The sequence below is a fragment of the Melozone crissalis genome, unplaced genomic scaffold, assembly GCF_028551555.1.
Source record: "Melozone crissalis strain CALT ecotype California unplaced genomic scaffold, PUWL_Pcris_2 ptg000042l_1, whole genome shotgun sequence".
Classification (NCBI taxonomy): Eukaryota; Metazoa; Chordata; class Aves; order Passeriformes; family Passerellidae; genus Melozone; species Melozone crissalis.
The window spans coordinates 65,249,562-65,263,050 of NW_026535820.1; the positions used below are offsets into that span (position 1 = coordinate 65,249,562).

Genomic DNA, 13,489 nt, shown 5'->3' on the forward strand with positions numbered 1-13,489 from the left:
TTCATGCTTGCCGGTCAGTTTCCGACTACTGGAAGATATTTAGAGGGAAGAGTTCTCTTTGGGCAGAATATTCTTCTGTGTAATTTATTATGCCATGTCTTAAGAAGTTTCTTGTGCTATTAAGAAAAATATTATTGTGTGCTGCCTTGGAGATCCAGTTATTTGCATTTCTGAAAAGTAAAGAAGTGCAAAGGAGCTTGCTGTGTTTTGTTCTCACTTTGGTCAATGGCAAGGGTTTTCACCAGCTGCAGAGAATCAAGTCTTGGAACTCGAATTAGAAGCACCCATGGCTTGATGAAGTATGTTAACTTCAACTTTATAAGTGAAACTAAAAAGTCAAAACTGGAAAACAGGCTAATAAGGGAGTGTCAGTGCATATTTGAACCACTACTAAAAATGCATGTGGGAGACCTTGTGCCTGCCACTAACCCTGATAGGAGGAGCTTAGAAATGTTTGTCGATTCATATCTATGCTTTCACAGAAACTATGGCAATGATGAGAGGCTGATCATATTTTAATTTTCTGAATTATTTTATGGGTCCTTGGATTTTATCCGAAGATACATGGAAAAAAATCATCAGAGAATTATCATCACTATTATAGGTCAGTTCTTGATTTCTCTGGATGACACACAGTGTACTGTACACGTGTGGAAGGTTTGTGATTCACTGGAACAGTAATACTAGCTGCAAAAATAATTTCACTGTTTTCAGAGACTTGAATTTACACTATTAAATTTAATAGAAATTATTATTATAATGAATAGTAATTATTCATTTGAAATAGTGTTGAAATGACTGCATAAATCCTGAAATTTATCAGTATTTTAAATAGGTACTTTTAGATTTTTGTTTTTGCAGTGGTGTATTTTCAAAAGGTTGCAAATCTATCTCGAATTGTTAATTTTGGCTGGCAATAATACAAAAAAAATCCTAGCTCTAGCTAAATTAAAATATTTCCTTTGATAAGAAAAAATCAGTATTGATTAAAAATAGGCTTTGTTAGAGATAATTTAGAAAAATAAGTGAAAACCCTACTTCAGAAATTTTTTTACGTGTCTACAAACATTACAACTTGAAGATGAATTGTACGGTATCTCTTCTTTATTTTATTTAAATTAATTTTTTCTTTCTTTTAACCAGTCTTCCTGACTTCATTTCTTTAAGTGAGAAAAAGCTTATTCTGTTGAATCACATCTTCCAAACCAGTCACAGATGGCCTTAGAAAGCAAGAGATAATTCACTGAATGCTATAAATTCCACTGAAGGATTTAATCTAAGTTAATGCATTTATAAAAGGCCATAAATGTCAATTTGCTTCTTTAAGTATGTTTTATTCTTTGTGTCAAAAGAAAGTGGTTCCAGCCACCACATCACAGATTGTTAATTTGTTTTGTCTTTCTCATCAGATAGTTTAAATGCCACAGGGCCTTTTCCTGGATCTCAAAGGAAGCATCTGAAAAAAAATCACAGGATGTTTATACTGTGCAACTGTTTCTTAATTTTGTAGAAAGCTTCTAATTTGATGACATTCAGCTTGAATTTAAACCCAGTTTACCCAGTAGCCAGTCCAACTCACTTTCAAACCAGGTGTAGCATGTACTGGAAGTGAGGCAGTTGTTTAACTTTTTCTTTAATACTGTATCTAGACATAGGTAGAAGAATTCCAGATGCTAAATGTTAAAAAGTTAAATGTTAAAATTTATTGATCACAAAATTGTCCTGTGCATAGTTATTTCTTTTATGCCATGAACTGTCTACAGGTGTTCTTCCTTTACCCTTTCCCTCATTAAAATATATTAACAGTGGTGAAAGTAGACAATTTCATCTCTGGGTCTGCAACAGAGCACTTTATCTGAGCAGCACTGCAGGCTATTCTCCTTCCTGATAGTTGAAACTTCTTTCACATCAGAATCAAACTAAACTCTTTGTCCCTTAGGAGTTTACAAACCTTGCCGTATTATATTTTCCTCCTCAGTCAGGTGAAACACCTAGTCATGCTAGACATTTAGGTGTAATTTAAGCTTCCAGTTCTACTTTGTCATAGGGATACAATTAATTTTTTGGGACAGTTTTTGGATCTCTTTTAGACAAGTAAAGGCAAACTTTATGAAACAGAAGTGCTATCACTGTGTGAGTTTGTAATACTCTCAGAATATATCAGAGAAGTTGCTTCAGAATAACGAATTACAAAAATAAACATTAAGGAATGAATTTGGAATTCACCTATCTCTATTAAATTCCACAAATGTAATAACTACTCATAATGTACATGTTTGATTAAATATATTTTTTACACATAGCCAGAAAAAAAAAATCAATCTGTGTAGGTGCAAATATGAGCTCAAACATTAATCTAAGTTCCAATTGCATCTCAGTCCAAAGCTATTTTATTGAATTTCATCAGTTGTAGTATTTTCTTTTTATTTATTTCTATGCTTATAGACATATTTCTGTTAATCATATAGCATGCTATCTGCCTGAAGAGTTAGCTAGGCAATTATCTTAAACCAAATACAGTCTGGTTTTTCAGATTTTGCTTGGGCCATGTACAAAAATGAAAAGAGGCTTCTCTAGACCCCATTCATGCAATAACTTTCCTGCCCATGGCCTGCATTCTTAAAATAACAGAGTAGAAGAATTTATTGCTGATAGTATTAAAATCTGGCACAGATAATCAGTGGGTTGGAGTTAAAGGGGACCAATACAGATAAAACAGAGCTGATTCACTGGGAAAATGCAACTTTTAGGAGGAGACAATGTTATAACCAAAATCAGATTGGCTTCCCAGCATTCAAAACTGGTTTTGGTTGTAAAGGGGAGAATTCTACAAAATATGAAATTTTAGCTGGATATTGTTTTTGGTTTTTTTCCAAATGCCTAGTTTTGAAAAGTCTTCACAGGTTCCTTTTAAATTTTTAACTTTAACTTCTCGTAGTCATGGCTTATCTGCTAATGTAAGAGTAGGAAAAACAGACTTTGGTTAGTAAGACTAGCTCAGCAACATTCATTTTCAGGGATAAGGAGATAATCCCTCTCTGTGAGGTGATAAATTAGTTGATAATTCACTGACTGGAAATTCAAGGAATCAAGAATGACTAGTGGGAAGGACTTTTGAGAAGCTAAATGCCTCAATTTTTATCCATGGAATAGTAGCTAGTTTATTTTTCTTCATTTAATTTCCTCTCTCTCCTTCTTTTCTAGTGTAAACCCAAGGGATTTTATAACAAAGAGAGGAAACTTGACAGAAAAACCAGTGTTTGTTTCTGTGAAGTGTCATTCACCTCTTCATTACATGACACCAATGACATAGAAATCTGGCACGGTTTAGTCAGCTTCACTAAATGCAGTTTGTTTTCATGTCTGATTGCATTTGTATTAATCCCACTTTTTAGCTGTGTTCCAACATGTTTTCAAGTCTTGTCTGCAAACACTCAGGAACATCTACATTCATGCTCATTACTGGCATAGGGAGGCTGTGGTCACTTTTATGTTTTCTATTCTGATGAGACCATGAAGGTTCTATAGCTTAAGGAAGCACATTATTGTGGGGCTGCTGTAATGATGGATGGTGCCTGTGTAGATGCAGCCAAGGCAAAAGCTGCCAGTTCAGCAGTGAGGCCCTTAAAACACTCTAAAAGGTAACTAGTAAATGTTTGACAAGGACAAATACTTGGATGGGAAGAAAAACAATGCTCTCTCAGTAAAGTAACCTGGTCTAAGATCTCTGCGTGGTCATTGGAAAGATTCTTCCACTATGGCTTAACAGTCTGAAATTCATAATGATGGATTTTTGTGCAAGCTAGTTCTTAGCTAAATTGTGTTAGCATAGTAACAGCTTCAACACAGTTGATGTTCAAACCAGGAGAAACTTGGTGGCTTTTGCTAAAATTTTTTTCCTGAAGTGTAACTCACATTTTCAGCACAAAGCTATGTAAGTAAAGCCATATTTATTGGGTCAGTTTCACAAAGTACCAGGGTTCAGGCCATCTGGGGCACATCATTACTTAAGATAAACTGAAGGACAAGCTTACAGAAATCCCAAGAAAGTAAATTAAACCCCTTGTCCTTACTTATTATCAAACACTTCTGCCTCTTCCTCCTATTTTATGTTCCATCTTTCTTTGTAGACTTGACTTCTCTCTGTTCTTCTCTCTGCTTTTTTATTTTCTTTTTATCTGATACCTATCAATGCACTATAAATATATGTTGCTACATGTATTTGCAGTCTTAGTTGTGTTTCTGTTACCTTGAACAGTTTGTTTTTTCTGTCTGGTTGTGCCATCTCTCTGTCTCTTTAGATTTGCTCATGAAGCTCAGCAATTTTCCCTCCTTCTAATCATTGGCTAGTTTATACAGTTTGACCACACCATGCTGTTACATGTTTTGCTGTAATACATACCATATATTCTTTGTCTTACAGACTATTGTGATATACAAATTTTGTTACACCTTATACAAAAGAAAGCAGCCTACTGCAGAACCATTTAGCATAAATACATATTTGAAGGAACCACTAAAGCCTCAATTCCTTCAGAAAACCTCTGAATTATAAGAAATCCTTATTAGGGATGTCTTGAAGAAAAGGCTCAAAAGGGATCTCCCATCATAAGCTTCATTTTTTTCCTGCTGCAGACGACATTATCAGAATATTTATACATTTAAAAACAGTTGTCTTGAAACTAGTTCTTGCAGCCTTCGTATCATATCTTCCAATAAGCCTGTTAATAAACTGATAATTTTTAAAGACAATAATTAGGAGGCTGGATGTTTATTTTTAGTTACAGAAATAAACCATAGTATCATATATTTCCAGGACTTCTCCATTGCTTTTCAGCCTTTCACTTACTGCTTTGCACAGACCATCATCTTTCCCTAAACAGATCTAGTTAAGAGAAGATAATTCAATGAAGGATATAAATGTCATGGAATATTGGCTTCATATAAGTTAAAATATGCTGGATAAAATCTGAAGATCGACTCCTTTTTTTTTTTTATTCTATAAGTGTCGTTTCCCAAACATTCCATGCACGCTTTTGCGTCTAATCACAGTGAAAGCAAAAAGATTGTGTGGATTCAAAATTGCCAGCTAACAACATTAGTTGCTCAAATCGTTCCTCCATTTCATTTCTGACTCACTGTTTTTGTGTTTCCTTGCAGTTTTCCACTTGTCCCACAAAGTCACTCGGGTGGTTCCAGAAAGTGCTCTGCTGATTGTCCTTGGTCTTTTCCTTGGTGGCATTGTATGGGCAGCAGATCACCTTGCCTCCTTCTCCCTGACACCAACTGTATTTTTCTTCTATTTGCTGCCCCCCATTGTTTTGGATGCTGGATATTTTATGCCAAATAGATTGTTTTTTGGAAATCTTGGCTCCATCCTTTTGTATGCTGTCATTGGGACAGTCTGGAATGCTGCCACAACTGGTTTATCACTCTACGGTGTCTATCTGACCGGAATAATGGGTAAGTTTGATCTGTGAAGACACAATTATGAATGCCATTGTATATACTGTTAGGTGGGTGATAAGTTACAATGTAACAACTCTTTCTAGCAGAAAAAATTACTTTAATGGGAGCAATTTGTAATATCTTTATCAAATTTTAAAACGACCTTTTAGGGAAAAATCTTCCCTAACAAAAGTATAAAAGCTATTTGAATCCATGTCTCTTGTGATGTCCTGCTCCAAATGTGTGTGCACACTCTCAGGATAAAGCTCAGGATTCTTTCTCTAATGGACATCTGGAAAAAAATACACAATAAAGGGCTTGTTTCTTTCTGCTGTTATAGAAACCTTAAAAGTTACTCTGAAATGAAAGTGTCTTCCTGAAGTCAGCCTTAGTATTATGTGTTATTTTTACTGCTATTTAATATTGAATGTTATTATTGTATTTAATATTATTCATGCAATTAAGTGCTATTTATAGTAAGTGTTATCCAATATTAAGTGGCTACTGAGTAGATATATATGCCTGACCCATCTACACATCTCTTTTGCATTTTCTGAGTCTGGAAATTGTAACAAGATATAGAAGTTTTACAGAATGAAGTAGCAGATGTCTTACTAAAAAATAAGAATAAAAGGAAGCCATTTTAATGGGAGCAGTTCAAAGGGGCTTGAAAGGGTGGCTGACAATTTCCTAGACCACAAATCCAAAAAGTGAGGGTGGTTACTGTGGTCACTGGAAAGCTGTGGATGGGCCATCCACAGCTTTCCCCAGAGAAGCTGTGGATGGCCCATCCCTGGCAGCGTTCAAGGCCAGGTTGGATGGGGCTCTGGGCAACCTGGTCTAGTGAAAGGTACCCCAGAACTGGAGGGTGTAAGAAGTTCCTTCCAGCACAAACCATTCTGTGATTCCAAGACACCTTTGGCTTAATTACACTGTGATGTAAGAGCACAGGGCTGTTAGAGGAGGCACAGAACAGCAGTCTTTAATCTCTACTTTCATTTAAGACTCATGTTATGTAATTGCAGATGTTTGTAATATAGACAGCTATGATGGATACATTTTAGATATCTACCTTATTATAACTCTTATTTTAGAAGCAGTAATATTTTCTTAAGAAGATACAGAGGAGACAGCTCAGATGCAAAAATCTTTGACTTTATTTGGTAGATAAGAGGTTTACTGTGCTTTAAGCAACATATTTAATCCACAATATCACGTTTATAATTAAAATCAGATGTTCAGAAAGAAAATGTATGACAGGGATATTTCTACTGCAAATTGGAAAAGGATTTCTTTATTAAATATCCAAGGTGCTTGGAACAATTAAAAAATAGGACCAAAATATTTTCTTAAAAAAACTGTTCTTGGAAATATAATGTATGATAATTACTTTAAAAATATGTTGCTATAAGTCATTAAATGGAAAGGATTGATTTCCTTACAACATGTGAAATGGAAAAGTTGACTCCTTTCCCAAAAGAACTATTTTAGCAGGAAAATTCACTTAAATTATTCTTCTCCTCCCAATCTGTAAACAACTCCTGACTAACTGCAAAAGCTGGGTTTGATAGTTATATGTTCTGCTTCATCAGTATGAGAATCTTTTAGTGACAATGCATACTAGAACTCTGAGCTTACAGCTACACAGGGCAATCAGCCCTTACCACAGGTCACAGCTAAAGCTCTACAAGATAAATATGGGGATGTTAAAAAATAAGGAGAACGATAAATTGACATGTCTGGCAAACTTTAATGTTTAGAAAGAGCATTATTTGTGTACTGGGGGGACCTGTCTTTGCCATGAAGACCTACGAGGGTTCTAATTCCAGCTGTGAAAAAGGCCAGACAAGGCTGTCCCTGATTCAAATAATGTCATTCTCCAGCAAAGCTGAGTAGGAGTGTAAAATATCAATATGACACAGACTTACTAATCTACTAAATCAATTGTGTTAACCTCCAAGAGGTCAACAAAATCTAAGCACCACACTGTGAAAAACCTTTATGATGTTACTTGCTGAAGATAGGAGAATGCTGTGTTGCTCAGTTTCTAGAAGAGTTCATAGTACCTTCTGGTTGAAGCTCCATGGCTCCATATTTATTTCTCTCCCATTTGTTCTACAATTGAAGTGAATAATGATAAAAGTAATATCATTAAAATGTAGAAATGTAAATCTGCTACAAACTAAGATGAACTAAAACCAAATGACTTCTAGCTTTGACATTTAGTGGGCTTGTAGTACTGTCCATCAATATAAGAATGCATAATCCAAACTGGATTGCATAGATTTCCTACATAAATGAACATAAAATCAGGTCTTTGTTGGCATTCAATACCCTTGAGATATAATAATTTGCAGAAGGAAAATGGAGAAGGTGATAATGATGAAGAAATCCTTATTTGGAACTGAAATAAAAAGATTAGCACATGAATTGTTAACCATTAGTCATATCAGTCTGCTTCCACAGAATAGGAAGAATTACATAATTGCTGATTGCAGTGAACTGTTCACTGTCCACTGCAGAATTAACACTTGCAGTATTGTGGTTGTGACTAGTTCTTAGAACAGTTTTTCCTGTACAATCTAGGGTCATAGCTGCAATATGCTGAGTGTGTCTAGAAGTCTTAAACTGGGCCCGGTGAACATATCTTAGGTGTCACTGATGAGCTAGAGGAAGCCAAGGTCATGTACTAATTGAAAATAACTGCTGTTATTACTCTAAATGAAAGACTGATTTAGAAACTACAGGCCTCTTGGCAGTGCTTTGTAGGATTTATAGATGTGTTCTAATCTCCCCATAAATGTTTGCTTACTAGATTTGCAAGTCTTCAAAGAATGTACCAATGATTATAATTGGTAACACATAAAAAAGATAAGCAATCTCAGTGAGCGAATTTATTTTCAAACCTTATGTTCTATTATACCCTGATATCTGATATTTATTGTCATTGGGCTTGTTCCTTCCTTAAGCCTGCTTGAGGAGGACAACATTTGGTAGAACCATTGCTTAGATTTAGGTTCAAGGCAGTTTTCAGAATTTTTGGCACAGACTTAAGGTCACTGCCTCAACCCCACTCGCACACTAAAACTGATAGGCTCAGTCCTTGTTCACAGCCCCATAAGTCCAAGTGTGAACAAGACTATTTATCTTCCTGAAAAAATAAGGTAGTTATACATCTGTGCAAGCTATGAATTTCTGTTTTCAGGGCTATACCAAGATCCCTACAAACTGTACAGAAATCTTGTAGATATTCTGATTGGCAGATAGTAGCTAAGAGAATATATACAACTGCAGCTCCACAAGAAATATTGGGCATTGTCACATATAACAGGATGTTGTTTACTCCTGCCTCTGACTGCCCATACAAGTATCCTTTTCTTGAGTAAATAAGCCTATGACAATTTGTATCAAAACTATTTGGAATCTGGTTTCTGTTTCATTTACATTCTAAGCCCAAACCATTTTGAATTTGAAAAATTACTTTTCAGTGTTCTTTCTAGAGGGGTAGCCATGTTGTTCTGGAAGTACTTTACAGGCACTATTGATTCTGTGGCTATGGCTACTGACCGTCATTGGCCGACTCATGTTTCAAAACCATTTAATTAGATGAATTTATTCTTTACCTGTAGAAATCATGCCTGATAATTTTGGGCATGGGCCTCTGCATTGTGTTTTAATGGACGAATTCTCAACCTGTTCCTTCTTTGCTGTTCCTTAAATAATTTTTGGCAACATCACTTCTTCATGAACCTTGCTTCCTCCATCCATTGATGAACGCAAGGGGAATTTTACTGCTCAGAAATCTTTTCTCTAGAAAACAATGACTAGGTTTCCACTTTTGATTTCATGAGGAGGGTAGATTTTGCTGGCTATTTAGGAAGCTGAGCAAAGCATTTTTTGTGGCTATGCTACTTTTCTTTTTCTGCTACTTTTAAAATGAGAGTGAATGCTTGCCTTTGTCTCTTTGCATAACTGAACAAAATAACATTAATAACTAAAAGCAGGTTAAAAAAAATACTAGGTTACACTGTCACCAGAGTTTTGTACCTTCAAAACTTTTGAAATCATTGCCAAAATTCCTTAGGGGCTACATGTACCTCAACACAAATATGTTGAGGTACATTTTGGTCCTTCATCTATTTTTATGGTCTACTTGCAGACAATTTAACAGCCTCATGAATCCTAATTTGGGAACAACTAGCTTAACCACAGCTACCAGTGAGTAAGGAGGCCACAATTGGTGTTCAGTTGTACTGAGTGCAGTTAAACACCACTGTAGCAGTTCTTAGTAACCAAAACTCAAATTTGACCTGTGACATGAAATATTTTGGGACATTTGCTTTAAAAGTGCTGGTATGGTCCTCTTAACATCTTGAGTTCTCAGTTATCTTGGGGTAATTTAGTCAAGTTAGACAAAGCATGCCACACACAAATAGAAAGCTGGTTTAGATCTGGAACTGTCTTGTAACAAGAACAGGCCAGTACTGGTCCTGCTCCCAGAAGTAACTTTGATCTACATGGGCCAATGCTGAATCCAACAAAACTTGCTGGATAAAACATGACTCGGTGCAGAAATTTTTAAGGAGTCTCTGTAACATGCTTTCAAGTTGATACCTTGGCATCTCTATTTTCCAGTATTTGGCATTATGTGTAACATCCCAGTCTGTCATTGCTAATGATAATACAGAGATTATTCTGCTTATAATTTGTTTGCTTTGTTTTTGAAGGTGAACTGCAGTCTGGGCTGCTGGACTTCCTCCTTTTTGGCAGCTTAATTGCTGCTGTGGATCCTGTAGCTGTTCTGGCAGTGTTTGAAGAAGTCCATGTCAATGAAGTTCTATTCATCATTGTTTTTGGAGAATCACTTCTGAATGATGCTGTAACTGTGGTAAGTAAATTATATATCCCAAAGTCAACGTAACTCAAGGGGATTTCTTCTGAAGTGCATTTTCCCCTTTAAAGAAACACTGTACTCTCTATGTGTATCTACTAATGGGCTACTGCAATGCAGCTCATGGTGTTTTCTGTCTTGCTTACAAATATCAGATATTTGAACATGAAAGTTATTTGGAGATGGTAAGTGACATAAAACACACAGTCCTGGGTTAGACACTCCAAATGAAGTTTCAAGGGTGCATGTTTTATTTTCCTTTGCTGTTTAAGTAGGGCTTTCATGACTTAATGAAATCAGTTCCAGGGATTTTAAACCTTCCTTTGCTCTTATTTTTTAATGCACATACATTTTTCTCTATATTTGTGTTATGCTCATAATTTATATGCATACCTCAGCCAGTGAGAGAGAGAATACTCTCCAAAGTGTTTATTCCTGCTCCCTTAGTTTTACTTTGATCAGATGTTTATCAAACACATATATAACAAAGAGCCAATTATGGAAAAAAATGTGTGACATTTTAGAAAGTTTCTAATGATTTTTTTTTTGCAAACATTTTTTTAAATTTAGAAAAGCTTTAATAGATGTAGCAGAATCCCAGACTTCTACTGATTTTTATTTTGATTGAAACACCTTATCACACAATTTTTTTCCCCCTGAATAAAATTGTAGTTTTGCCTGAATAATTTTGTAGTGGAGTACTAGTGGTCAGGGACCAGGAAGTCCTAAGGCAGAAAGATGCTATGCAACCAGGTTGCTGTGCAGCTTCAGTTCACTTTTGAATCATTTACAGTTCCTGCTCCTGCCTATCTGCAAGAGAGGGTAAGAGATGTTCATGAGGCTCAGTGACTTAACTTTTTGCAGCCAAGGAGATAAAGCATTCCAAGGTCATTGGCAGCAGTCTAACTGTTCACATGAGTTTGAAGATGACAGTATGGCTTCCAGAGAAACCTTATTGCCCTTGGATATCGGTATCATTAGTACTTCTGAGGTATTGCCAAAATTAAACCTCTGATGAACTCAAGTATCAACATCGCTGGCTTTCAAAAGGAAAGGAGATTTTGTTACTGTGAAATGAACACAAACAGTCTACAAATAAAAAACAGTTTGATTGTTCATTGATGAAAAAACAGAAGAGCAAGTATGATCCAGAGGTAGAAAGCAAAGCCTATGAGGAAATTTGAAACAGTGGAGTTACTACTTTGAAAAATGAAAGACTGGAAGACAGAAGAAAGTGGATGGTATAGCTTTCTTTAAACATAAATATGTAAAAGACTACTGTTACAGAAGAAAAGTAACCTGTATCCCGTGACTGGGTGAACATGATAAGAATTATCGAGTTTAGCTGCAAGAAGGAAAGCTGAGAAAGCCATAGTAAAGTCCTCATTCACCACTGGAGGAACTAAGCACAGATAAAATTGGTATGTCTCAAAAATGATACTCATAAACCTGCTTAGGCACAGGTATGGATAAGGTGAATTAATTTCTTTCAGCTCAATCACTGTTAGTCAATTATTTAAAAAGTTTTAGCACAATCATTATATTGTCTTTTTTGTTCAACTTATTAATCCTATTTCAATTCAGTATCTTATTATTAGCATCTTATTATTGTCTTGTTAAATATCTTATTTATCTTATACATGTGAGTAAATGAATCTTTCAAATACCTGGATTTTACAGTGAGAAGTACTTTAGAAAATACATCTACATGTAACAATGCTTCTTATTCATAGGGGACATATTGAAGGGAGAAATGTATTGCTGTGAGGTGTTATTTTTTAATTTTAAAAAAATTGTTTTGTCTTGGCCTTTTATTTTGAGAAAATATAAAATTCTTCTTCGAGACAGGATTTCCTTCAGTCAAACTCAATTTCAGGCTTCATAATGTTGAGGCTTCTAAGGAGATTATTTTAATAGGCTCGATTCAGGAGCAATTATTAAATTAGTCTACTTTTCTTTCCAGGTGCTGTACAATGTGTTTGACTCTTTTGTTGCGATAGGTGAAGCAAATGTGACGGGGATTGAATGTCTCAAAGGCATAGGTGCGTAGAAGTGAATTCTGTATCACACAATTGGTGAATATATGCAGTACCTTAAACAAAATATTACTATTATGCTATTGGTAACTTATTTTTCAGCCCTTTTCATTATTACTCATATTCACACACTCTTATGGCATATTATGGCATAGGCAAATGTCTTAAGAAAATAAATAAATAAACATTCCTGAATATTTGGGAAACTTAATCAGATCTGTTTTCTTTTGAGGAGACTGATGCGGAGTTCAGTTGTTGAGAACACCAAACCTGACAGATATACAGCTTTTCTTTGTATTTAATAATGTTTCCCAGATTTCAGCCTATGCTCTCCCTGCATTTCAGGAAAGTCCATACTGCATACAGGCATTGCCGCTCCCTATCACTGATCACCATCAAGCAATGTTTGCCAGTAACTATCAAGAAATTTTCCCTGAAAAATGAGTCACTATTTCCCATTCCAAGCATTGCATGAAACGAAATTGAATTATCTTATGAATAAATGTTTTGATAGTGACTTTGTCATATTCTATAATATGTTTTTGTAAAAAACAATTGTTTACAGAACATGTTAAAAATAGTATACAGAAATGCAGTGGGTTTAAATAAAAGTAAAATGGTGAGGCTTAACAGAAGTAGCCTTGTTTTTCTACAGAATTCTACATTCATGTACCAAGTGCTCAAAAGCCTTGAGCCTAGAAATGAATTTGACATGTCCTCCAAATTTTTCTGTGATTTACTGGTCATTTGCTGTCCTGTCTCTGGAAGAGAACTAGTTCAAACCATTCTATTTCTACGGTTTAAGTTGTGTTAGGTGTTTTGTTTTTCAGTGTCATTCTTTGTGGTGAGCCTCGGTGGGACACTGGTTGGTATTATCTTTGCATTCCTGCTCTCATTGGTCAGTCGTTTCACCAAGCACGTGAGGATCATTGAACCTGGATTTGTGTTTATCATTTCCTACCTGTCCTACCTCACAGCAGAGATGCTTTCTCTTTCTGCAATCTTAGCGTAAGTCTCTTTTTATTACTGCCTATGAAGGGGATGAGAAGGGAATATGGTTTCTAAAACATTGAAAGGAAAAAACCTAAATTATATGGGACAACTGTAGAATATG

General features: G+C 35.5%; 1 protein-coding gene across 2 annotated transcripts in view; it reads left to right on the forward strand.

Moving 5' to 3' along the window:
* The window catches only part of SLC9A3 (solute carrier family 9 member A3), a 49,531-nt gene that overhangs the window by 19,486 nt on the left and 16,556 nt on the right, over window positions 1-13,489 (forward strand). For both annotated transcript variants that reach the window (XM_054284994.1, XM_054284995.1), the window contains exons 2-5: window positions 5,161-5,463; window positions 10,176-10,336; window positions 12,303-12,381; window positions 13,206-13,383. In XM_054284994.1, coding sequence (XP_054140969.1) covers window positions 5,161-5,463; window positions 10,176-10,336; window positions 12,303-12,381; window positions 13,206-13,383 — 721 coding nt within the window. The remainder of the gene's footprint in view (window positions 1-5,160; window positions 5,464-10,175; window positions 10,337-12,302; window positions 12,382-13,205; window positions 13,384-13,489) is intronic.